The 22369-nt window shown below is 56.0% G+C and overlaps 1 protein-coding gene across 1 annotated transcript in view; it reads left to right on the plus strand.

Moving 5' to 3' along the window:
* The window catches only part of ITGB4 (integrin, beta 4), a gene marked incomplete at its 5' end in the record, with an annotated part of 26175 nt that extends 4543 nt beyond the window's left edge, over positions 1–21632 (plus strand). Inside the window, 37 exon segments of the mRNA XM_009584354.1 lie at positions 314–518; positions 1070–1166; positions 1607–1778; positions 2443–2706; positions 3118–3207; positions 3379–3501; positions 3652–3819; positions 4106–4182; positions 4355–4531; positions 4533–4558; positions 4855–4958; positions 5129–5227; positions 5885–6011; positions 6130–6249; positions 6751–6857; positions 7188–7221; positions 7646–7834; positions 8359–8462; positions 8904–8962; positions 9524–9547; positions 9687–9835; positions 9915–10094; positions 10679–10827; positions 11157–11361; positions 12274–12434; positions 12795–12975; positions 13196–13333; positions 13888–14070; positions 14263–14394; positions 15415–15615; positions 16524–16697; positions 18270–18419; positions 19089–19277; positions 19555–19710; positions 20167–20331; positions 20764–20880; positions 21490–21632. Of these exon segments, the coding sequence (XP_009582649.1) occupies positions 314–518; positions 1070–1166; positions 1607–1778; positions 2443–2706; positions 3118–3207; positions 3379–3501; positions 3652–3819; positions 4106–4182; positions 4355–4531; positions 4533–4558; positions 4855–4958; positions 5129–5227; positions 5885–6011; positions 6130–6249; positions 6751–6857; positions 7188–7221; positions 7646–7834; positions 8359–8462; positions 8904–8962; positions 9524–9547; positions 9687–9835; positions 9915–10094; positions 10679–10827; positions 11157–11361; positions 12274–12434; positions 12795–12975; positions 13196–13333; positions 13888–14070; positions 14263–14394; positions 15415–15615; positions 16524–16697; positions 18270–18419; positions 19089–19277; positions 19555–19710; positions 20167–20331; positions 20764–20880; positions 21490–21632 (5139 nt within the window).
* Between the last annotated feature and the right edge of the window lie 737 nt (positions 21633–22369).

Below are 22369 nucleotides of genomic sequence, written 5' to 3' on the forward strand. Positions count from 1 at the left end.
GGTTTACTAAAAAACAATGCTCTGCCTTCGCTAGCTGATGAACCTGTTGGCAACCAGCCCTGATTGCTTAGGGCTGGGGTGGCTTTTTGGGCAAAACAGATGTAAGCAAAATGCCAAGGTGTGGAGGAGGCGGCTGGCTGGGCACGCGTGGACACGGGGGAGGCTGCCTCGGTCCCCGGCTGCACATGAGGGAAGGGAGCATGATCATCCCTGCCTTTCCATTTCCCACGTATCTCCCTGCTCCTTGCCTCCTCCTCATTGCATCTGTGCAGGAGATGGAGTCCATCCCCTTCACATCACTCTTTCTTCACAGAATTCCAGTATCAACACGTCCCTGCAGAGGACCCAGGTGTCCCCCCAGAGCATGTTCATGCGGCTGCGAGCTGGGGAGGAGATGAGCTTCAACATGGATGTCTTCCAGCCCTTGGAAAGCCCTGTGGATCTCTACATCCTCATGGACTTCTCCTACTCTATGTCTGATGATCTGGACAACCTCAAAAGCATGGGCCAAAACCTAGGTGAGACCAGAGCGGGGAGAAGAGGGGAGCCAGCTCCTGCGCTGATGAAGGCAGGCAGCTCACTCCTGCCCACGGCTGTGAGTTCTCTGCCAGCACCAGAGAAAGGGATGCAACTGCCAAAGGGCCGAGAGGTGTCTGTTTTAATTAGAGTTTCTTATTACCGCTGCTTTGTGCAGCTTTGTGGGGAGATGCCTCTCCTGGCCCTGCAGGGATCATCACGTGTGCTCTCTCCTTTCAGCCCAGTGTGGGGGCTGGTGCCCTGCAGGGTTGATCGGTGCAGCGGCTTTGTCACCTTGAACCTATAGGTGTGGTGTGTAGTATTGCAGAAGCTGCAGACTTGGAAAGGGGCTACCAAAGCTGGTATAGGTTTCTACCCCAAAAAAGACAAGCCCCAAACCCAAAGAGCTTAAAAGCTGCCAGTTTGGGAGTCTTATCTAAGACATGACCAGCAGAGAAGATGCCCAGGAAAGGACTTCTTTCCCTGGAGCAGCAACCTCACAGACATCTCCTTATTCATGTGTCTCCTCCTCCCTCCCTTCCTCTCCTCTCAGCGGAGTTCCTGCAAGCCCTGACCTCCAATTACACCATCGGATTTGGCAAATTTGTGGACAAAGTCTCATCCCCTCAGACAGACATGAGACCTGAGAAGTGAGTGAGGCCAATGGGTCCCTGGGATGGGAGCAGAGAGGGGAGGGCAGGCACCTTCTTTTTCTCTGTGGCTTTCCTGATCTTCACTGTCTGTGGTGCAAGAGCCTCCGTCCCTCTCTCTCCCTTCGTTGCAAAGGTCTCCCCTGGCCTCCCCACCCTGTGCTCAGGGCTTGCTGTAGCACCGTGCCAATGCCAGCAGTGTCCTCCTCCACTTTCAGACCTTCCCCGCTCTGCCACGACACACTGCATGTCTTGTCTTCTCCGTCTCTGCCCTCATCACTTCTACCTCTCAGGGCTGATGGTTTGCCAACTCAACTTCATGGCTTCCCTTGAGGGACTCCCCAGCCCCCGGTTGCTCTCCCCACGCTTCCTCTCCTTGCACCCAGGTGTCCCTTTGCCCCTGTCCCCCGCAAAAACCCTGCCCTCCCCTTCTCTTCTAGGCTGCGGGAGCCCTGGAACAATGCCGACTCCCCCTTCTCCTTCAAGAACGTCATCCGCCTGACCAGCAACATCAACTACTTCAGTCAGGAGCTCAGGAAAGAGCGCATCTCCGGCAACCTGGATGCCCCTGAAGGTGGCTTTGATGCCATCCTGCAGACAGCTGTTTGCAAGGTGACGGTGGCCAGGAATGCAGGAGCCATGTGGCAGGGCTGTGCTTTTAATGAGTGGATCGTCTTGATCCTGGGTGATGAGCAAAAGAGCAGCTGACGAGACAGCCAGGGAGCCCAGGTTCAGCTACAGTTGGTTCTTGCCCTCCCAGCCACATGCTCACAGTGCCGAGTTGTTTTCCATTCCCAATTTTTCCTAGGTCTTAGACCATCTGTGTGTGTATCTCTGGTGTTTGATGCCCAGCACAGCAGCTGCTTGCTGAGCACCCTGCGTGTGCTCTTTGCCCTGTCCCCCTTCGTGCCCGCAGTGGTGAAACTCTGTTCCCTGGAAAACAGCCCACTTGGGCTTGGCCATTTGGCTGAGGGATGAGCACAGCTCCAAACACATCCAAAAAAACGTGGGCTTGCCCCCGTACATATATGTGCCTGGCACTGAGCGGCTGGGAGATATCCTATGCATTGGGGGTGCAGATGGGGGGAGCGGAGACCTGCTGGCTTGGATTCCCAGGGCCCCGTAGCTGGCTGTGTTTGCTGCCAAGTAGAGGTGGTGCCTTGCCCCTTGGGTTTTCCAACTCCTGCCAGTGCTGGCCGGCCAATGGCTGCGAGTGCTGGGCAGTGGTTTGGGGGGCACAGGGATAAAGGTTCCTTCTCCCCCTCCCTGGCTGTAGGATAAGATTGGCTGGAGGAAGGACAGCACTCACCTGCTCGTGTTCTCCACTGAATCTGCCTTTCACTATGAAGCTGATGGTACCAACGTCCTGGCAGGGATCCTGGCGAGAAATGATGAGGAGTGTCACCTAGACACCAATGGCACCTACGTGTATGACACCAAGCAGGACTATCCTTCGGTGCCCACCTTGGTGCGCCTGTTGGGCCAACACAACATCATCCCCATCTTTGCTGTCACCAACCACTCCTACAGCTACTATGAGGTGAGGAGACCACGGCGGTGGTACCACGTGGGCTTACCTTTCCTCCAGGACCATTGCTTCTCTGCCTGCAGCTCGACTGTGAGGAGAAAGTGTTCCATCTCTTGTCCTCAAGTGTTAAACCAACACCTTGATACTTTGGGAGGGTGCCACAGTGCGTTGGGGGGCTGCTCTGGGTCGTGGGAGGTCTCAGGGTGTATTGCTGGATGCAGGAATCTGGGCTTCTAGAGGTCTCCCCGTGTTGGTGTCTGTTTCTTGTAAAGCAGTGGGGACACAGAGCTGGAGAGTCACCCTCCCCACTTGGAAGGGACCTTTGGAGGTCTCCGGGCCAAGCCCTGCTCGAAGCAGAGCTCACTTCAGTGCTAGAGGAGGTTTCTCAAGGCCTTGGCTCAGCAGGCTCCTGTCTCTCCGCAGAAGCTGCACAAGTATTTCCCCATCTCTGAGATCGGGGTGCTCCAGGAGGACTCTTCCAACATTGTGGAGCTGCTCCGCACAGCCTTTGAGGTAATGGTGCTCTCTGGGGCTTCGCTCTTGTGCCCAGGGAAGGCAGAGGGTGGGCACCTCCTGCCCAGGAGAGCAGGCAGGAGGCAGGATGCGGCCCCTCTGGGGCAGGCTGTAGGGTGGTCACAGGGGTACTGCTGAAAATCAATGCTGTGATTGTCTTCTGCTGCCCAGCGCATCCGCTCCAAGATGGACATCCGGGCTGACTTTGTCCCCAAAGCCATGAAGACAGAGTTCACCTCCTCGATGTACGAAAAGACAGAGTCTGGCTCCTTCCACATCGCCCGTGGGGAAGTGGTGAGTTCTCGGACGGCCCCGGCGGGGAGGCGTCTGCAAGGGGCTGAGCCCTCCGCTGCCCCCCTCCTTCCTCCTTCACCCGGGGTCGGTCCAGCCGAGCTGTGGTCCAGCAGACCTGGCTCACCCCTGCGGTGTGTCCCTTCCTTCCAGGGCAAGTTCAACATGCGCATGAAGGCGCTTGAGTATATCAGCGGGCAGCACGTCTGCAGCCTCCCTGAGAAAGACCGGCAGGGAGTTATCCACGTGAAACCCACGTCCCTGAGCGACAGCCTCAAAGTCACAGCCTCTGTCATCTGTGATGTGTGCCCTTGTGAACAAGTACGTGGGGGTGCGTGTTGCAGAGAGATGACCTCCTCCTGGCCAGCCTGGGGTGGGAGCACGTTGGCTGGTGGGTCCTGCTTGACTCCTCACCGTTGCTCAGCGGAGGCTCAGCCTGGCCGAGGAGATCTTCACTACTGCCTGTACCAAGACGGGCATGTTGTCCTATGGCAGAGCTCAGTCTTGTGGGCAGAACTTTGCCCCTACATCTGCCTTTCTGATTCCTGAAATGGTCTTGGGGGCAGCTAAGCCCATGTGGCAACATCTCTTCTCTCTTCTCTTACAGCAACAAGAGTTTAACTCGCCCAAGTGCAGCTTCCATGGGGATTTCGTTTGCGGACAGTGCATCTGCCACCCGGGCTGGTAAGGACTTTGTGCAGCTCCTTACGCTTCCCAGGGCTCCTGCTGGGTCTGGGGACCCACAGTGACACACAGCTGTGCCCTGGGCATCTTGCCCACGTGCAGTCCCCAGGCCAGGACCCTGCTGTCCCACGCTCTGCTCCCGCTTCTCTCAGCACCGTTTCCTCCCCACCAGGCGAGGGGACACGTGCGACTGCTCCCCGGCATCGTCCCCCAACAACGAAGCCTGCATCCGACCCGGGGATGTGGAGCTGTGCTCGGGCCGGGGAGAGTGCCTGTGCGGGAAGTGCCAGTGCTACTCCGAGGACCTGACGCAGCGCTTCGACGGGGCGTTCTGCCAGTACGACGTCATGGCGCACCTCCGGCTTCCTCTGCAACGGTGAGAGCAGCCCCGCCACCCCGGCATCCCCCAGTTGTGGGGTGCGCTGTGCCCTGATCAGTGCCGGAGGCACGGGCGGGGTGTCCCTGGGCTGGTGGTGCTGGCACGGGGGGTTGAGTGACCGGCAATGGGCTGCGGGGACTCTGTGCTTCCAAATGTGCAGGGAGGATGCCGTGGAGTCTGTTTGCAGCCCCTTTGCACCCCAAGGAAAGCGGGGGAGCCAGGGCAGCCTGTGGGCAGGGCCAAGGGAGCAGTGCAGCGCTGGTCCCTGGGTAACGCCTCCTCTTGCGTCGCAGATCGCGGTCGCTGCTCCAAGGGCGCGTGCGTGTGTGAGAGCGGCTGGGAGGGTCCGGGCTGTGAATGTCCCACAAGCAACGACACCTGCATCGACAGCCGAGGGGTAGGTCCTACCCTGCCTGCAAGAGGGACAACCGGACCGGGCAGGGCTGTAGCAAATTGCCCCGATGCCTGACGCTCCGGGCCGCTGAGAGCTGGCACCTTGCTGACTCCCAGTGCCGCTGCATGTCTACAATTGCTCTTGGACGCCGACTGTCACCTCTTCCCTTTCAGGGCATTTGCAATAACCATGGGAGGTGCGAATGCGGCAGATGCATCTGTGACAAGGCTTCGCTGTACACCAGCTCCACCTGCGAAATCAGCTACTCCCTGGTGAGGCTCAGGCTGGGTTCCTCTGGGTTTATCACTTCTCCTTCCCATGTAGAGCCTCCGGGGAAAGAAAGCAAAGGAGAGATGAAGGCACATCTCGGTCAGGAGCAAAATCCTGAGCAGGGGTTAGTCTTGCCTGTCCTGCCTTCGGTGGTCAGGAAGGGTCTGGTATGGGAGCCGCTTTGCAGCCGCGGGCTTTCTTTGCCCTCTAGTTCACCAGCAGCAGCCGTTGAACGTCCATCTGTGTTTATCTGCACACTGGTGAAGGGCAGAGGTTTGAGGCTTGGCTCCTGGCTTGCCCTGATTTGTCTCAAGACTGGAAAAAAAAACATTTCATGGTCTCATGCCCGTTTCCCCATTGACAAACATGGGCTAATCCCACAGTGGGAGTGGAGAGAGCTGGCTTGGTCATATTTTGGGGAGGCCACCTAAAACCATTGGAGAAGATCTAGTTGCTGCCCAAATGCAGGCTGTTGGTATAAGAGATTTTGGAGCCAGCTTCATTAGCTGCTTGCTCTCTGTTATTCCTCTTTTCGACCTCACCCTGGTGCCAGGGTGAGGACACTGCGTTGCCTCTCCAGCTCTGTCTTTCGGAGGCGATGTCCTCCCTCGCTCCCCATGGGCTGTCTCTTGACCGTCCCACCTTGCCTCTCTGCCCAGGGCTTCCAGGCTGTGTGCGAGAGCATCCGGGACTGCGTTCGCTGCCAGGCCTGGGGAACAGGCAGCGTGAAAGGGAACTGCAGCACGTGCCACCTCCAGATCCAGATGGTGGAAGAGCTGAAGAAAGGTACCGGGAGAAGCGGAGATGGGTGCAGACACGTGCAGTGTGTCTCCCGTGCACCCTGACCTGTGTGTGTGTGCACGTGGGGCTGCTCCCCAAGCTTTTTTGTCCCCTCTCTCTGCAGAGGAGGCCAGTGAGTACTGCTCATTCCAGGACGAGGAGGATGATTGCACGTACCACTACACCCTGGAGGGAGACCCCACCGTCCTCCCCAACACCACGGTCCATGTGCAGAAGAAGAAAGGTGAGCAGGGACCCAGCAGGAGGGGATGTCAGCCTGGGGTCTGGATCAGTAGTGACCTGCTCCACAGTTCCTCTAATCCCCGCTTTGTCCCTTTGCTGTGCCCCTGGGCAGGGTCAGTACCTCCCTGCCCACCTTCCTGCGTGACAGGGGCGGGTGACACTGGCTGTTACATGAACTGCAAGGAGTGAAGCGTAGCATCCTCAGAGACCAGCATCTTTAGAGATCAGTGCCTTTTCACTGCCAGCACGGGCAGGGATTGATGCGAGGTGCTGAATAGCCCCTTGGGATGTCTGGATGTGAGCAGAGAGGTGGGATAGCTCTCCCTGAACAGCGCTTTTTGTTGTGAGCACAAAGAGAGAAGTTCGCAAGCTCAGCTGGGCTGCTCCATCCCTCAGAGAGCTGTGATCCAGCCTTTCCCCTTTGTCCCTGCCTCCCCGCTCCCTCCCTACACACCCCATGCGGAGGGTTGGTGCCTGGGAGTGACGCTGCTGTCGCTTGCAGAGTGCCCGCCGGGGAGCTTCCTCTGGCTGATCCCGCTGCTCATCTTCCTCATCCTGCTCCTGGGGCTGCTGCTGCTGCTCTGCTGGAAGTTCTGCCCCTGCTGCAAGGTAAGCGCCTCGGCCGGCTGCCCCAGCCCGGGGAGAGGACCAGATAAAGGCCAAAAACGTGACAAATTTCCAGAATCCACCCAGCCTCCAGCATGGCCAGATCGGCAGGGGCTGGGTCCCAGTGGTATCCAGCACCTCTGCTGTCACTGACATGAGTTGCTGTGGGATTTCCCCCACTGAATGGGGGATGTCTGGCTAAAATCAACTTCCAGAGCCCCATCCATCCGCTGCTGACCCATCCCCACTGATGTGAATCCTCCCAGCTGGAGACGTCGGGTATTTTTGCCCCCGGCTGCAAAGTGATTGTGTCTTTGGCCATTTGTTTTCTAGGTTTGCCTGGCCCTGCTTCCCTGCTGCGCAAGAGGTACCAGCCCTTTGAACTGGGGGGGAGAGGGATCTGTAGGGCTCACTGCCTTCCCGGGTTGGGGGGGCATGCTGGGGTAATCACTCCTCACCCTTTCTGGGCTGGGGAAAAGCTCCTAGCAGAGAGCCTGAGCCAAGGAGCCCCTGAGCTGCTGCTCCACTGCTCCTCCCTGCCCCACACCCTGGTGTGCCCTACTGGGAATCCTGCTGCTGGCTCTCTCCTGTGTCCTTTGTAATGCCTAGCTGGTGTGACGTGCTCTCCCCACTCATCAACACCCCTTGCCCACTCCACTCCTGACATCCCGACACCCTTAGCGTGGTGGAAGCCCTGAAGATTCCCCAGAACAAAGTCTCCAGTGTTGGGAAGTTGATTGCTGGCGTTGTCCCAGTGTGCCCAGACTCTGACCCTGCCCCTGGCTTTGCAGGTCGTACTGTTGGCTTCAAGGAGGACCACTACATGCTTCGCCACAGCCTCATGTCTTCCGACCATCTGGACACTCCCATGGTCCGCAGCGGGTCCCTCAAGGGTCGGGACACAGTCCGCTGGAAGATCAACAACAATGTTCACAAGCAGGGCTTCACCTCCCTCGCTGCCACCAACCCCAAAGATCTCAGTGAGTGCCACATCTGAGGAACAGGGCGTAGAGGAGATGCTGTGGGTGCCGTAAAGGACACGAACCCTTGGTGGTGGCCCCCAGCTCCAGCAGCCGTAGCCTTACCTCCAAGCCCAGTTGCTTTATCTGCTTCTATCCTGGGGGAAGCTGAGCAGCACATTCCTGTGTCCAGCCTATAGCAGGACAGGTGGTAGCCTTGGAGACCTCCTGACAGCCTGGCCGCGTGGTGGATGTGCCCTGCATGTGTCTTAGTCTCATTAGCTTAGTGACCCAGCCTTGATTTTGCTGCCTCCTCAGTCCAGAGCCACCACTGGACACTTTCCTTTGCTGGATCTGGCAGAGGGCTTCCCAGTCAGCCCTCTGGTTCTCAGAGGGTTTTCTCTGCTGGTGCTATGGGGTTTGGGTCCTAGCGATACAGGATCTGGACACCGAGTATCACGCGTGTCCCCATGCTTCCAGCTTTTGGCTAGGTTGTTTCTCTGACCAAGAAGGAAGGAGTTTGACTTGGGATTTTCTCTTTTCAGTTCCCTATGGGCTGTCTCTGAGGCTGACCCGGCTTTTCACGCAGAACCTGGTGAAGCCGGACACCCGGGAGTGCGAGCAGCTGCGCAAGGAGGTGGAGGAGAATGTACGAGCCCGGGCACGAGGGGGGCTCGGGGTGGGACTGGGGGATAGCCACGCTGAGGCGGTGTCTGCGATGCTGGGGAAGGGGGAGTGTCCCTTCCCTCTGAACCCAGACAGCTCTTGAAAGGAAGAAGCAATTTTTCCTCTTTCTGAAAGAAAGCACAAATTTTGAGATCACAATTGTGAGAATTATCAAAGCATCACGTTGATGAGATTTGAGATGTGCTTCAGGGCATGTGGTCTGAAGCTCCCGTTTGGCTTCAGTTCGCAGCCTCTTGCCATGTCCTGGGGAGAAAAGTGGTCCCTGCCTGGTGTGGCAGGGCGAGGGTGGAGGACCCGGGGGTGGCCAGAGGGCTCTCGCGTTTGCTGGCAGCAGCATCTGCTCGCTGAACACATCCCTGTTCAGCAAGGGATATGTTGTGAAAGTCCCTCTTGCTCCTTGCAGCTGAACGACATTTTCAAGCACATCCCCGGCTGCCACAAGCTCCAGCAGACCAAGTTCAGGTGAGTCACTGGGGGAGAGACCTCCTGGGGCAGGGTTCCCCAAAAAGGTTCCTAATGATGAGGGAGTGGACCAGGGGGCTGGGGTGTGAAATCTGGGATGCCGGGAGGGAGCGTGGTCTGTGAGCCATCCGGGTCCAAAGCCAGATGCAGCTGAGATCACCTGCACAGCTGGGTGGGCCCTGCTTTGGACCTGAGACTGCTACAGACAGGGACAAATCCTGGTTGCGTGGTGCTCAATGGGAAAATTCCCACTGACTTCAAAAGTTTCCGCCCTGTGCAAAGTTACGAGTGCCTGGTGCAGGACAGAGGAGTCTGGGGATGCCGGCGCTGAGCAGGGAGTGTGATCTCCCCTGTGGGCGCGTTCCTCATTGCATTGGGAAACCCAGGGCTGGCGGGAGCAGCCAGGCAGGAGGGAACATGTGCTGGGGCCACGGGCTCTGCAGGATGGGTTGGCACCCGCAGGGCAGCTGCCGCAGCTCAGACCTGCACGGGGCTGTGATTCACGCAGAACTTTGTCTCCCCAAATGCGTTAGTCACTCTGATTTGTTTTTTTTTCCCCAGGTTGCAGCCCAATTCTGGGAAAAGGTAAGAGGAACTTGCAGCCCTGTCTTGTGCTGCTTCTCCCTCTTTGTACACACACGCTCACTAACCCCTCCCGCTGCTACGCGAGATGAGCAACCCTGGCCCCAGCTCTTACCTGGCTTTCTGTTCCCACTGGTCACAGGCAGGACCACACCATTGTGGACACAGTGCTCACTGCCCCTCGCTCAGCCAAGCCGGAGATCATCAAAGTGATGGAGAAGCACGTTTCCCACGAGGCTTTCAATGACCTGAAGGTTTCACCGGGTTATTACACTGTGACCTCAGACCAAGGTAGGGAGCAGAGCCCAGCGCTGCCTCCTGGCTGGGCAGGGGGCCATTTCCCACTTCTCACCATTGCTCCTTCCCCCAGATGCTCACGGGATGGTAGAGTTCCAAGAAGCCGTGGAGCTGGTGGATGTCCGTGTCCCACTCTTCATCAGGGAGGATGATGATGATGAGAAGCAGCTGCAGGTGGAGGCCATTGATGTCCCCATCGGCATCGCAGAGATTGGACGCAGGCTTGTCAACATCACCATCATCAAAGAACAAGGTGAAGGGCTGCGTCCGTGGCACGAGATGAAGGGCGTTTGTGTTTGAGTGTCCTGTGTCCAGATGGACTCGTGGTTTCTAAGGAAGGCACGGCCTGCGTATCTGAGCTCCCCCAGATCACAGACCAGAGACTTGCTTGCTGACTCCTATCTTAAGTCACCTAGGTCTAAACTAGAGCATCTTTTAAAGCATCCAGAGGAGAGTCATCATCGCTGGTGACAGACACCCAAACATTTGACTGTTAGAAGTTTAGATGCTACCAATTCCACGGCAGATCCAGGGTTGACCATATGCCTCTGCTGCTCCAGTTCATAGGTTGCTGGAGTAAAGTAAAACCTCTTTGCTGTTATGCTGTGCTTGGGGCAGGTGAATGTCCCCAGCAGTTTGCCTCTGCTTCCCATCTGGTTGTTTTGAGCAGGGAGCATGAGTCAGGAGTGGTAAAGTCTCCAGCCCACGCAGTAATATTTCATACATAGTTCACATCCATGGGTGATAGGAACTTTGTTCAGGGAGGACACCTGCGTGTTTGTAATGTGATTCTTCATGTATTTGCTCTACACACTCCTTCTCTCCTGCCACTTCCAGCCAGCAGCCTCATCACCTTCTTGCAGCCAGCCTATTCCCACAGCCGTTTTGATAAGCTGGCCAAGATCCCTGTCCTCCGGGAGATCATAGACAACGGGAAATCCCAAGTCACCTACAGGACCCGGGATCTCACCGCCAAGAATGGCAGGGTAGGGCTGGCAGGAACGAGTGGGCACAGAGGGCCGGGAAGGAACCGACCACGGGGCTGCAGAAGAGCGGGCTCAAAGGGGATGTGGCTGGGAGAGGGGAGACCCGAGGCTTGAGGTTAGCACAAGGCAGACGTTCCCCTCCATCCCTTGCTCCCTGTGCCTCAGGGACCTGAGAGGCTGCCTGTACCTGAGGCAGAGGGTACTGGCTGCCCCCGAGTTTGAGCACTGGGAGGCAAGTGGGGATTCACTGGGAGACGAGAGGAAGCTCTCTGGGAGCCTTCTCATGGATGCTGCGGGCTATAATCACGCACCTCTTCCTTCTCCTCCAGGACTACATCTTCACAGAGGGTGACCTGGTCTTCCTGCCCGGGGAGACCCGAAAGGAGGTGCAGGTCCCCTTGCTGGAGCTGACCGAAATAGATACCCTCCTACACAACTGCCAGCTCAAACAATTCGCCATTGACCTCCTCCATCCCAAGTACGGCGCCAAGATTGGCCGATACCCCCAGACCACGGTGACCATCGCCGACCCAGGTAGGGGCTGGCAGCCAGGCTGCGGGGAATGGCAGCAGGGTCCCCCGCTGTGGGGGGGTGGGACCCCCACGCTGGACCAGCCCACCCCGAGGTGGTGTACAGAGCTCCAGCCCTGCTCCTCACCCAAAAAGCAGCAATGAGGAGGCTCCGACTGGTAGATTTGGGCCTCCCTCTAGAGGCGTCAGTGGGTATAGACAGTGGGTGGGAAGAAGATGGATAACCTACCTTGCAAGAGGAAATAGAGTGGATTCTTCATTCCTTTTCCTTGGGGATTTGAATAAAAAGCTATAAAAATAGGGGAGAGATGGGACTTGCTGTGAGCTGTGCTTGGTGGTTCCTGTGGCTGGACAAGCAGAGCTGTAATGGTTGTCATCAAGTACTGGGGGTACAAGAAAGTCCCTTGTCACTGGACCAACCAGAACCACTTCGGGGCAGGCACTGGGGCTGGAGAGGCTCCAGAGAGCTCTTGGTTGGACTTGGTGGGTTTCCAGGAGAAGCAACTGGCTGACTTGAGAAGGCTTTGCCCATCTCTGTCTTTCTCACGGCTGCACAGGGCAACTGATCAAGATGTTGAAGCATTATTAAATACATTCAGACACAGCTAAAGATTTTCAGAGGCAAGAAGGTAGTCTCTTCATTTCTTCCTAGCTGGGCAGCCTGTGAGAAGCAGCAGGAGGCGCAGGACTTGGGGGGTCTGAGCCCGACTCTCATGCCTGCTTGCTGTGTGGTTTCGGGGAATGTCATCACCAAGTGCCTCAGTTTCCCTTCCCTACGATGGGGATCTATGCCTCAGAAATGCTTTCAGAGGCTCACTCAGGATGGCAGGGCAGTGCTGGAGAAAGGCACACTTCCTTCTTTTCCTTCCATGCGGGGGACTAGCACTGATGTGACCTTTCTTCCTCATGTCTGCAGAGGTGGTGGATAGTGTTCCCTCGATGACTGGCCTGAGCCAGGTCTCCCAGTCCCCCAAAGGCCGCCTGAGTGCACCACTTAATCCCAATGCCCATGCTCTTAGCTCCAGGGAAATCCGCTTCAGCTGGTTTCCTCCACCAGGAAAACCTCTGGGGTACAAGGTAAGGGGTGAGTGGATCCCGGGGGAGGGTGTGGGTCCCATCCTGCGGGTGTTTCATGCACATAGCCATTTGTGCCGAAGGGATGGGGAGAAGACACCCAAAGGAGGGAGCAAGCTCACCCCTTCTGGCCCCCTCCATCCCTGAGCGACCATTGCTGGGTGGTTGTGGGATTTGCCGGAAAGAATCCTGGTGGGCTTACCTCCCTTTCCATCACTTACCATGAAATGCCCATGGCCTCCCGTTTCAGAGGAATGGCACAACACCCTGGTTTTCCCAGAGCAGATCTAATAAGAGATGGGGAATTTCTCACCCATTACGGTGAAGAACTGAAGGAATCATGGCTTGCTCTTGCTTCGACAGGTGAAATACTGGATCCAAGGGGACCCCGAGTCAGAAGCCCATCTCATCGATGTTAAAGCACCGTCAGCAGAGCTGAGTAACCTCTACCCCTTCTGCGACTACGAGATGCAAGTCTGCGCCTACAACGCCATGGGTGAAGGGGCTTACTCCGACATCATCCACTGCCGCACGCTTGAGGATGGTGAGCGACTCTGCACTTTGCTTCCCACCATGTGGGAGCAAGTTGGTGCCTGTGGACCTGGCGTGGGGTCAGGGCTCCAGCCCTGAGCTTCTGATGGTCTTGGGGACAAGCACTGAGCGGCTCCCAGTGCGACCCAGCTGTGATCCGGGGAGCTCTGGGCATCTGCGTGCGCTGGCTCCCGACTTGCGGTAACCTGGACCCTTTGCTCTCGCCTTTCCAGTCCCCAGCGAGCCCGGCCGCTTGGCTTTCAACGTCGTGTCTTCCACTGTGACGCAGCTGAGCTGGGCTGAGCCTGCAGAAACCAATGGGGAGATCACGGCTTACGAAGTCAGCTACGGACTCGTCAACGAGGACAACGGTAAGAGCTCATATTCTGACCAGGGTAGTCCAGCCAGGCTGAGGGGCTGGAGTACGCTTTCCGCAGGCTGGGCCGGTCCCAAGCAGCAGCAGAACCAGAACGGCTCCAAGCATGTTTCTTGTGAAAACTGGGATCTGCAGGGGTCACTTCTTGATGGAAGGAGTATAGAAAAATCACCACTCAGGATTTAATCCTGCAAAGCCCGGAGCGCTCTCAGTTCTCATTTACTTCCATAGTGTTTTGTGTTGTTTTTCTTCTTAAAAACTTAGTTCATAGGTCTAGACCTAGGGCTAGGGTGCCAGGAAGGTGCTATTTGGTGACACACCAGCAACAGGAGACCTCTGCTGTAGGTTGACTTCAGCATTCAGTTTGGGAATGTCTGCAAGACGATGTCATGCCTGTCGTGAGCAGCCCAAATAGCTGCTGCACCTTGTCCCAGAGCCAGGCTCTGTCCTGACACCAAACCTCAGCGAGCCTGTTGGCCAAGGGTGGGGTGCTCTGGGGACCTCTGTGTCTCGTGAGCTCGTGGATGATAGGCATACCCGTGTTTGCAGTACCCATTGGCCCAATGAAGAAGGTGCTGGTTGAAGACCCAAAGAAGCGCATGGTGCTGATAGAAAACCTGCGGGAGTCCCAGCCCTATCGCTACATGGTGAAGGCCAGAAATGGTGCTGGCTGGGGACCTGAAAGAGAAGCCACCATCAACCTTGCTACGCAGCCCAAGCGCCCGATGTCCAGTGAGTTGCTGCCCTGTCTGGGTGGGGAGCAGGGGGGGCAGGAGCAGTGCTGGGGAGTGCTCCCCATCACCCCCAGCTGCTTCACTGCACCCTACCCCCTCCACTGCACCAGCCACCTTGGCCAGCCTGAGCGCGGGAGGCCTGTGTGGTTTTGAGCTGCTTGTCTAACGGCACTTTCCACCTCTCCTCCAGTCCCCATCATCCCTGACATCCCCATCATTGATGCAGAGGGAGGTGAGGACTACGACAGCTACCTGATGTACAGCGCAGATGTGCTTCGCTCTCCAGCTGGCAGCAAGCGTCCCAGTGTCTCTGATGATTCAGGTATGTTGCTCTGAGTTTTGCAAACGTCATTTTTAACATTCATTTTCCTTAACAACAGCTTTCAGCAATGAGCTTCACTGCTCCTTTCCTCCTCACAGAGATGGGGAGATCCAAGTCACAGACATGGTGGAGATCAGCCTTTCCAAAGCACAGAGGCTGCATCCATGGGAACACTTGACTAGTCACAGTGTAAATAAGACCAGTGCCTCCTTGTCTTAGCCATGAGGCAAAGAGAAATCTCAGTGTGGGGTGGGAGAGGAGCTTTTCATGGCCCTCCCTGCTCACCTTGCCTTGCTGTTGCCATTTGGCTGGACCACGAGAGTTACTGTCAGCAAACAAGCACTGGCAAGGCACAGACCTCTGGGTCCCTTGGATGCTCAGGGTCTTGGCCAAGCCAACAGAAGGGAACTCACCAAGTGCTGGGAAGGCACTGGCCTCTCTTCCTCCATCACTTCACTCTCTGAATGAGGCTGGCTCCCTTGTCTTGTACTGGGACAACGAGGGGAAGATGGGCCATAAGTGAAATGATGAGGCTTGTCAGTAGGATCTGGAGGGTCTTCCCTGGGGGGGGTTTCCAGGGCCTGGGATCCAGGAGCAAGTCCCTGGTCCTTTCAGAGAGCAAGGTAATGGGAACACCAAGAGTCCAACCATCCCGAGCGCACATCAAGGAGTGAGGAAACCTCTCCTGAGCAGAGGACAATTGTCGCAGACTCTTCTTGACAGGGACAGACGTGTGGTGGGACTTCAACTCTTGCCTTTTGTTGTGATGGACACAGGGCTGGAAAACAGCCCTGGGGTTGAGGAACCCCATGCATGTCACGTTCCCTCCATCTACCAGTCACACGATGGTTGCACCGCCTGAACTCTTCAGCCAACACTTGGCGAGACGGGCTGTGAACGGGTGTCGTTCCCACTGACGCCTGCCCCTTCCCCTCCCCAGCAAGCAGCACGAAGGTGGTGGGTAGCCCACTCTGTCCTCTGCACATGATGCCAACACCAGTGCTTGCGTTGTCCCAAAAGGCTCCAGGTGGAAATATGTGCAGTTGCTGGGAGAAGACTTGGATCTTCGCCGCATCACCTGGAGGCTCCCACCTGAAACCATTCCCCGCCTCTCTGGCAGCAGCCGCCTCTCCTCGGACACTGAGGGTCTCCTCCGTGAGGAGGACAGCGACGGGGCTACTGGCAGCCTGACGAGGAGCGGGACCCCCCGGCCCCAAGCAGGTGAAGGACGGCTTCGTTACAGCACTGAGTGTCCTGTCTCGTCCTGCTCTGAGCCGAGGGGCCGGCAGCTGGGGTCTGCCCCAGTACGTGTCCCCTTCCTCCCCTCACGTGCCCATCCTCACGTTGGCGTGATGCACTGTTCACGTGCTGTAGTCTGCTTCAAAACCTTTGTCCTGGTGTGTCTGCTCACAAGAGTGTCAAGGTAACCCCCGTCTCGGCATGGACTTGGGAGCCTGCTAGCAAGTTGCTTCTACAAAAGGCTGGATCTTCAAGGCAGGAGCAAACTCAGACGATACCTGCTAAGTGCCACCTCCAAGGGCAGCTCGTCACCTTAATTTAGTGCCCTGAGCTTCTGGGCAGATCTGCTGGACTGTTAGAAAGAAATCACTCTCTCGTGGGTAGCTGATCTCTCCTGGCCTGCTGGGAAGGGATGGGGGTTTGCCAAGGACCAGAACAATGGAGTAGAGTTTGCTTTTCAGATCCAGCTGAGACGGGATCCAGAATGAGATTTGGAGAAACAGCCTCCATAAAGGGCTGTTTTTCTTCCACCTTCTTTTTTAATCTGAAATGATAAACCTCTGCTTGCATCAAAGGAGAGATGTAAGAGAACATGGTGAGAACCACAAGGCAGTGCCCCAGCGAGGCCGAGGTCCGGAGTTACCTTGGGCACCATGGGAGTCTCTGGTGCTGGGTGTAGAGCAAAGTCTTCATTTACCTGTTTGTTTCCCCATCGTCGCGTTGGGTGGTTGTGACTTGTTCTAGCTCTCCAAAATGACCTTCTAGAGTGGCTGAAGCCAGGATACAGCCAAGGCAGGGTGCACCTTGATGCCTCCTGCTTCCTCCCCATGGAAACCGGAGCAGTAGCCCTGTCCACAGCCACGTTCTTCACGGTGTGCCCTCTTTCACAGAGCACTTGCTGAACGGCCGGGTGGACTTCTCCTTCCCTGGCAGTGGCAGCGGCACACTGACGAGGACAACGAACACTAGCTACCACCAGCTGAGCTCACACATGCAGCAGGAGCACAGGGTGATGGGGAGCTCCTCGCTGACGAGAGACTACTCCACGATGCTGATGGGGCACGGTGAGTACTGTCCTTCCCTTCCTCCCCCGTGACTGTGTTCGGACCCACGCCCTTCAAGTCTTGTTGGGGTGAGGACTGTGTTCACAGCTAAGGGGGCCTATGAACCAGAGATCTGGAAGGTCATGTCCTCACCACTGACGTGTAGGTGCTTTGCTAAGGCTACCCTGCTCCCAGACCGGTTTGGAAAGGGTTCCCATCCCTCACGTGCAGAGTGCTCAGGAATGGGAGCTACATCCTTATCCTCACACCGCAAAGCACTCCGGGAAGAGCGCGTGTCTCTTCTTGCTCTATCTAGCATGGTTGCTTTTCAGCTCCAGGCGTGTACATCAGCTGACAGAAGGTTTTTAAAAGGTTCTTCAAATCTGAGCCTTAAAAAGTCATCTCTGCAGGAGCCAGCACCTGGGCTGAACCTGCTCTGAATGGTGTTTTTCTCTCTTTTTCTCTTGCACCACTTCTGTAGATTACCCGGGGAGATTCCTCCCTCCCATCCGTGAAGATGCTGGGAGGACAATCCCACGGCCCCGGGATATGGGTTTCAGGAGCAGGGCAAAGGTGAAGGGTTACTACCCCAGCACTGGCTTTCGGGACTCTATAATCATGACTGATGGGTCCGCGGGGATTTGCAAGTTCATAGGTACAGCTTTGTCCAGTGTCTCCTCCCAGCCATGCATCCCATAAAAGCCAAGCCACTGGCCGTCCATGAGCTGTTGCCATTCACCGCTCGCCCCAACCCTCTCTCCATGGCTTGCTGTGTGCCGCACTGATCTTCCTCCTGACCTGGCCTGTGCCTCCATCACACCACCTTTCCATTTGCAGGTGACTTCAGCTGTTTCAACCGCTCACCGCTACTACCACCACGCTCTAATGAGCTGATCAGCTCATTGTCCCCATCCTCTTCATTCCTAATAAGCTTGTTGTTCTCAGTCTTACCCCACAGGCCTTTGGAGGACTCTTGGGGAGAACGTGTGCTCCATACGAGATGTCCCTCTGCAAGCTCCTTGGCCAAAGCCAATGTCAATGAGGGGCTTCATTCCCTGACTGTCACCTGCCTGGGAGGCTGCTGTGCTCGCCATGAGCCTTGTGTCCCAGTGGGCTGAGTTGGGGGGGAGCCAGGAGCACCCAGTCCTGGTCCCGTCTGCCCCCCTCCAGTTGAATAGTTCCTGGAGGTGTTGGGCTGCTTTAGCTGTAGATTAGGGTTAATCTTAACAGAGCCTCATCTGAAGATGTCCATGAAGCTTTTGGCAGGCTGGACAGGGTGCTTTGGGGTGAGCTAGATGGGCCACACACAGCACCCGGGCCCCTGCTCTGGTCTTTCTACCACAGGGGCCTGAAGCTTACCTGGCCTTGTCCCACCCAAGGTTGGCACTCCAAGGCTATGGGACGTCACTGTAGGTGTGCAGAGCCAGCCAGTCCCCCCTCGTGATGGGCCAGCTTGCAGAGATGACATCTTGCCACGTTCTCCCTGGACTATCAGGACCATCCCACGCTTGCGCGTGCCACTCCCTCCTCTCCCCCAGCCCCCTTAGCCCTCAGCCCCCAAATCTCCACCCTGACATTCCCTTTTTGCCTCAGACTCCAGGCTGCCACTGGGCGTCCCCGACACCCCCACACGCCTGGTGTTCTCTGCCCTGGGACCCACCTCCCTGAAGGTGAGCTGGCAGGAGCCACACTGCGAGAAGGAGGTGCAGGGGTACAGCGTACAGTACCAGCTCCTCAATGGAGGTCAGTGAACAGGCGGACGGTGCCCACCAGGCAGTTGGTGGTGGGAGTTTCTGGTGGTGGAGAGTCTGGTCTGAGTCTTCTCCTGGGCAACTGGCTCTGGATGACCCTGCTTGAGCAGGGGCGGTTGGACCAGATGACCTCCAGAGGTCCTCTCCAACCTCAACCATTCTGTGATTCAGTGACTGGTCCCAACGCTGCTCTTCGTGTAGCCTTGAGGAAATGTCTCAGCTACCCCACAGCTCGTTCCCCATTTCTGCTGGGGGGACAATTCCTGGGGTTGCTGTGGAGTCATCCCTCCTCCAAAAAAGCTTGGACTCATTCTCCAATAGCCCCAACATCTTAGTTGAAGGTTTTTTCATCACATTGGACTTGGAGGAAGGGTTGCAATGAAAATCTATTATTTTGACGTGAGACTTGGGGCAGCGTTAGTGAAAATGTAATTCTCTTTGGCTGAAAATCCCTGAGTTTTCAAGAAGCTGTTGTTTGTTCCAAGCCTTTTTTGGAACAACGTCTTATCCTGCGTGAACAGTTGGTGGTGGCAAGGTGTGATGGAGGTGGCTGGGGAGGGGCCCCTGGCAGTTTGTTTGAGGTAGAGTTTAGGCAAAAGCCGTGGCTCTGTCTTTGTGCCTGCAACACGGTGCTGATGTCCCCCTTCCCTGTGCATCCCAGGAGAGGTGCACCGACTCACCATCCCCAACCCCAGCCAGAACTCGGTGGTGGTAGAGGACCTGCTGCCCAACCACTCCTACATCTTCAAGGTGAAGGCGCAGAGTGAGGAAGGCTGGGGCCCCGAGAGGGAAGGAGTCATCACCATAGAGTCCCAGGTGGATCCGCAGAGCCCGCTCAGCCCTGTACCAGGTGAGGTGGATGGGGGTCAGGAGAAGGGTGGCACTGATGTCTCTGCTGCTGTCTACAGTGCTGGCCTTGCTGTTTTCTCTCCCCTTACCACATCCTGAGCTCTCCTTTCCTTCCGTTCATTTAGAAGTAGGACCTGCTTCCCCACACACTCACCTTCCACTAGCTGTCTAGATAGCTGAGACCTTCCAGCTCGTTTCATAAATGCTTTGTGCAGACCCCTCCCAGGCTCTTCCTCGCCACCTTCTGTGATGCTGACCTCTCGCTCGTGCTCCTGCAGGTTCACCCTTCACGCTGAGCACACCCAGTGCTCCTGGACCGCTGGTTTTCACTGCCCTTAGCCCTGACTCCCTGCAGCTCAGCTGGGAGAGACCCCGCAAGCCCAATGGGTCCATCTTGGGCTACATGGTCACCTGTGAGATGCTGCATGGAGGAGGTACGGTATCAGGCTGTGGAAGCCCAATTCCCCGTGCAGAGCACAAAATACCTCCAGCAAAGGCAGCAACTTGCTGCGTTTTTGCTGGGACTGGCAACAAAGTTGTCTGCTTACATTGGTGCAGACAAAGTGGGGACATGAGGCGGATTCCTGGCCTGGGAGCTGCTGGACCTGACGCTTTGTGCCACTGCATGGTCTGGTGTAACAAATGTGGTGGGAAGAGGAAGGACCTGTAGCTTATTATAGCCCAAACCCACTGGAGGTTGTTTGTTGAGGATCACCACTGTACTAAAATAGGGTTGTCTTAACCCTTAGTAGAACTGGGTGCGATCACACAGTCTGTGGGTGGCACGAAGCTTAGGGAAAGCCAAGACAGCAGCCAGAGTTGGGGGGAGTGTGTTTGGAGGGACTGTCACTCCTGTCTGTCTTCACCACTGGTATGTCCATGTGGATTAGGGGAGCCCAGGAATATCTATGTCGAAGGAGACAATCCGGAAACTACCCTGACTGTGCCCCACCTGAGTGAGAATGTCCCCTACAAGTTCAAAGTGCAAGCCAAGACCACCCAAGGCTTTGGGCCAGAGAGAGAAGGCATCATCACCATCGAATCTCAGGATGGAGGTACGGTACCGTGTCTTTGTGGAGGTGCAAAGATGATAAACCTCTCAGAGCAGGGAACACAACTCCTGGAGTCCCTTTCCAGCTCTGGTGGTGACTCCATTTTCTATGAAAGACATGGAGACATTGTCTTCCATGAAGACAATGCTGTGCCTTGTGAGCACCGTCCCAGTCCTGATGCACTGAATGAGGGAGGAGAACCTGCCAGTGTTTAATTTATTATGAAACTTCTGTCTTATGCCTGTTTGTACACATACCTGGAGGCAGCTTCTTACACTGCACAGGTGTAAGACCTTCCCAGTCCTCCCAGTTCCTGGCTTTGATGTCAGCAAGAGAAACCTCCTGAGCTGACTGTTGGTGCTCACTGTGCAGGGTTGAGGGGTTGGAAGCTCCTTGTCGTTTCCTGGCTGACTCGTCCCTTTTCCTTCTCCCCAGGCACTTTCTCCCAGTTTGGAGGACAGCAGTACATGAGAGAAGAAGTGTACAACTTCCCCACCGAATACACCACCAAAACCAGCATCAGCCATTCCTCTCTGGATCCCCACTTCACAGGTAGGGGCTCACTGTCTGCTTTGAAACCCTCGGAAAGCAAAGGATAACTCTGCTTGTCCCAAGTTCTGAGGGTGCTTTTACCTCAAGTGTCAAAGGCAGGGAGAGAAGGTCCATCAGGTGGGATTGATGAAGAGGACCAGACCCTTTCCTACACCGTGTCTCTGCTCTGCCCCAGAGGCAGTTGCAGTAGTTTCCCCATGTGCTGCCCAGTCACAGAGGGAATGCTGAGTTTTCAAAGTCCCCCAAGACTATCACTAGGGACCAAATCGTAGCTCTTCCTGCAAGGTTAGATCTCTTCAGAGCAGGAAAAAAGAGAGAAGTGCGATGACCATCTTTAATTACATTAGTGTAGTTGTCCCATGTTGTCCCACTTGAGTTCAGGGACTCATGGGTTCACGCTGCAACATGAAGAGTTTGGGAGCTGTTAGGAGATCCATCTTACTGTCTGACATAGCAAAGTACTGAATCACTTGATCTGGAGATGTTTTCCATCAGTGAAAGTGGTATTTAAGGAGAAACCTCTGCCAGGAATCATCAGGTAGAGCAGATCCTATTCCCTGTGACCCCATACTTAGCGCGGTGTCCTGACCACTGAGCTTCTCGTTGCAGATGGCATGCTCATGACGACCCAGCGAGTGGAGAGCGCCAGCAGCACCCTCACCAAACAGGTCACCAAAGAGTTTGTGAGCCGGACCGTGATGTCCAGTGGGACCCTCACCAAACAGATGGAAAGGCAGTTCTACGAGGCCTGAGCCAGGGCAGGCTGCCCGCCAGCGGGACATTGGCGTTCAGATGGCAGGGCTTTGTGGATCCAAGGGTGCTTCATCCAGACGCTGCCACGGTGCCTGGGCAGCTCCTGCTGTGGGCAGAGACCCTCCATGGCACTTCAAGCTCTGGACCTCTCCTTTGGAGCCCAGCGCACTCAAGGCACTGGCACGGTTGGGTCATCAGGCGTGTGCACGTCCTTCGGGGCTTGTTCACCCTGTCCTGCTCTGCAGAGGCTCAGTTCTGCAGAGCCCACAGGTATGTCTTCCATGAACAATCACTGCTCACTCCAATACCATTCGTCAATGCCCATCCATCCAAATACACCTGCCAAAATTTGGGTGTCTCAATGGCTCCAGCCTTCCCAGAGAAACGGGACAGGATGATTTATTCTCAGGTCCTCAGTTTTGAGAAGATCCCAGCTGGCAACATCCTGATTTATAGAGGGTCACCGTTTCCATCTTTGCTCCAGGCTCTCTGGGAACTTGCCTTTCCACTGGAGATGGTTATTTTGTTCTGTTTGGGTTTTTTATATGAGAGCTGCAAGGTAGGGGTTTGGGGTAATCTATGCTTTCTTACTGCACCTATTCGTGCCTGTCCTTCGCTGCTAACATTTGGTACCACAGTAGCTAAGTATAGCCTTTCATTTGTATAGCATTACTCATGATGGCCTCTGATGCTTTTTTTTTTTGCGTACAATATTGTACAGTTTTCGTAGTATATA

This window comes from Fulmarus glacialis, unplaced genomic scaffold (assembly GCF_000690835.1).
Source record: "Fulmarus glacialis isolate BGI_N327 unplaced genomic scaffold, ASM69083v1 scaffold36648, whole genome shotgun sequence".
Classification (NCBI taxonomy): Eukaryota; Metazoa; Chordata; class Aves; order Procellariiformes; family Procellariidae; genus Fulmarus; species Fulmarus glacialis.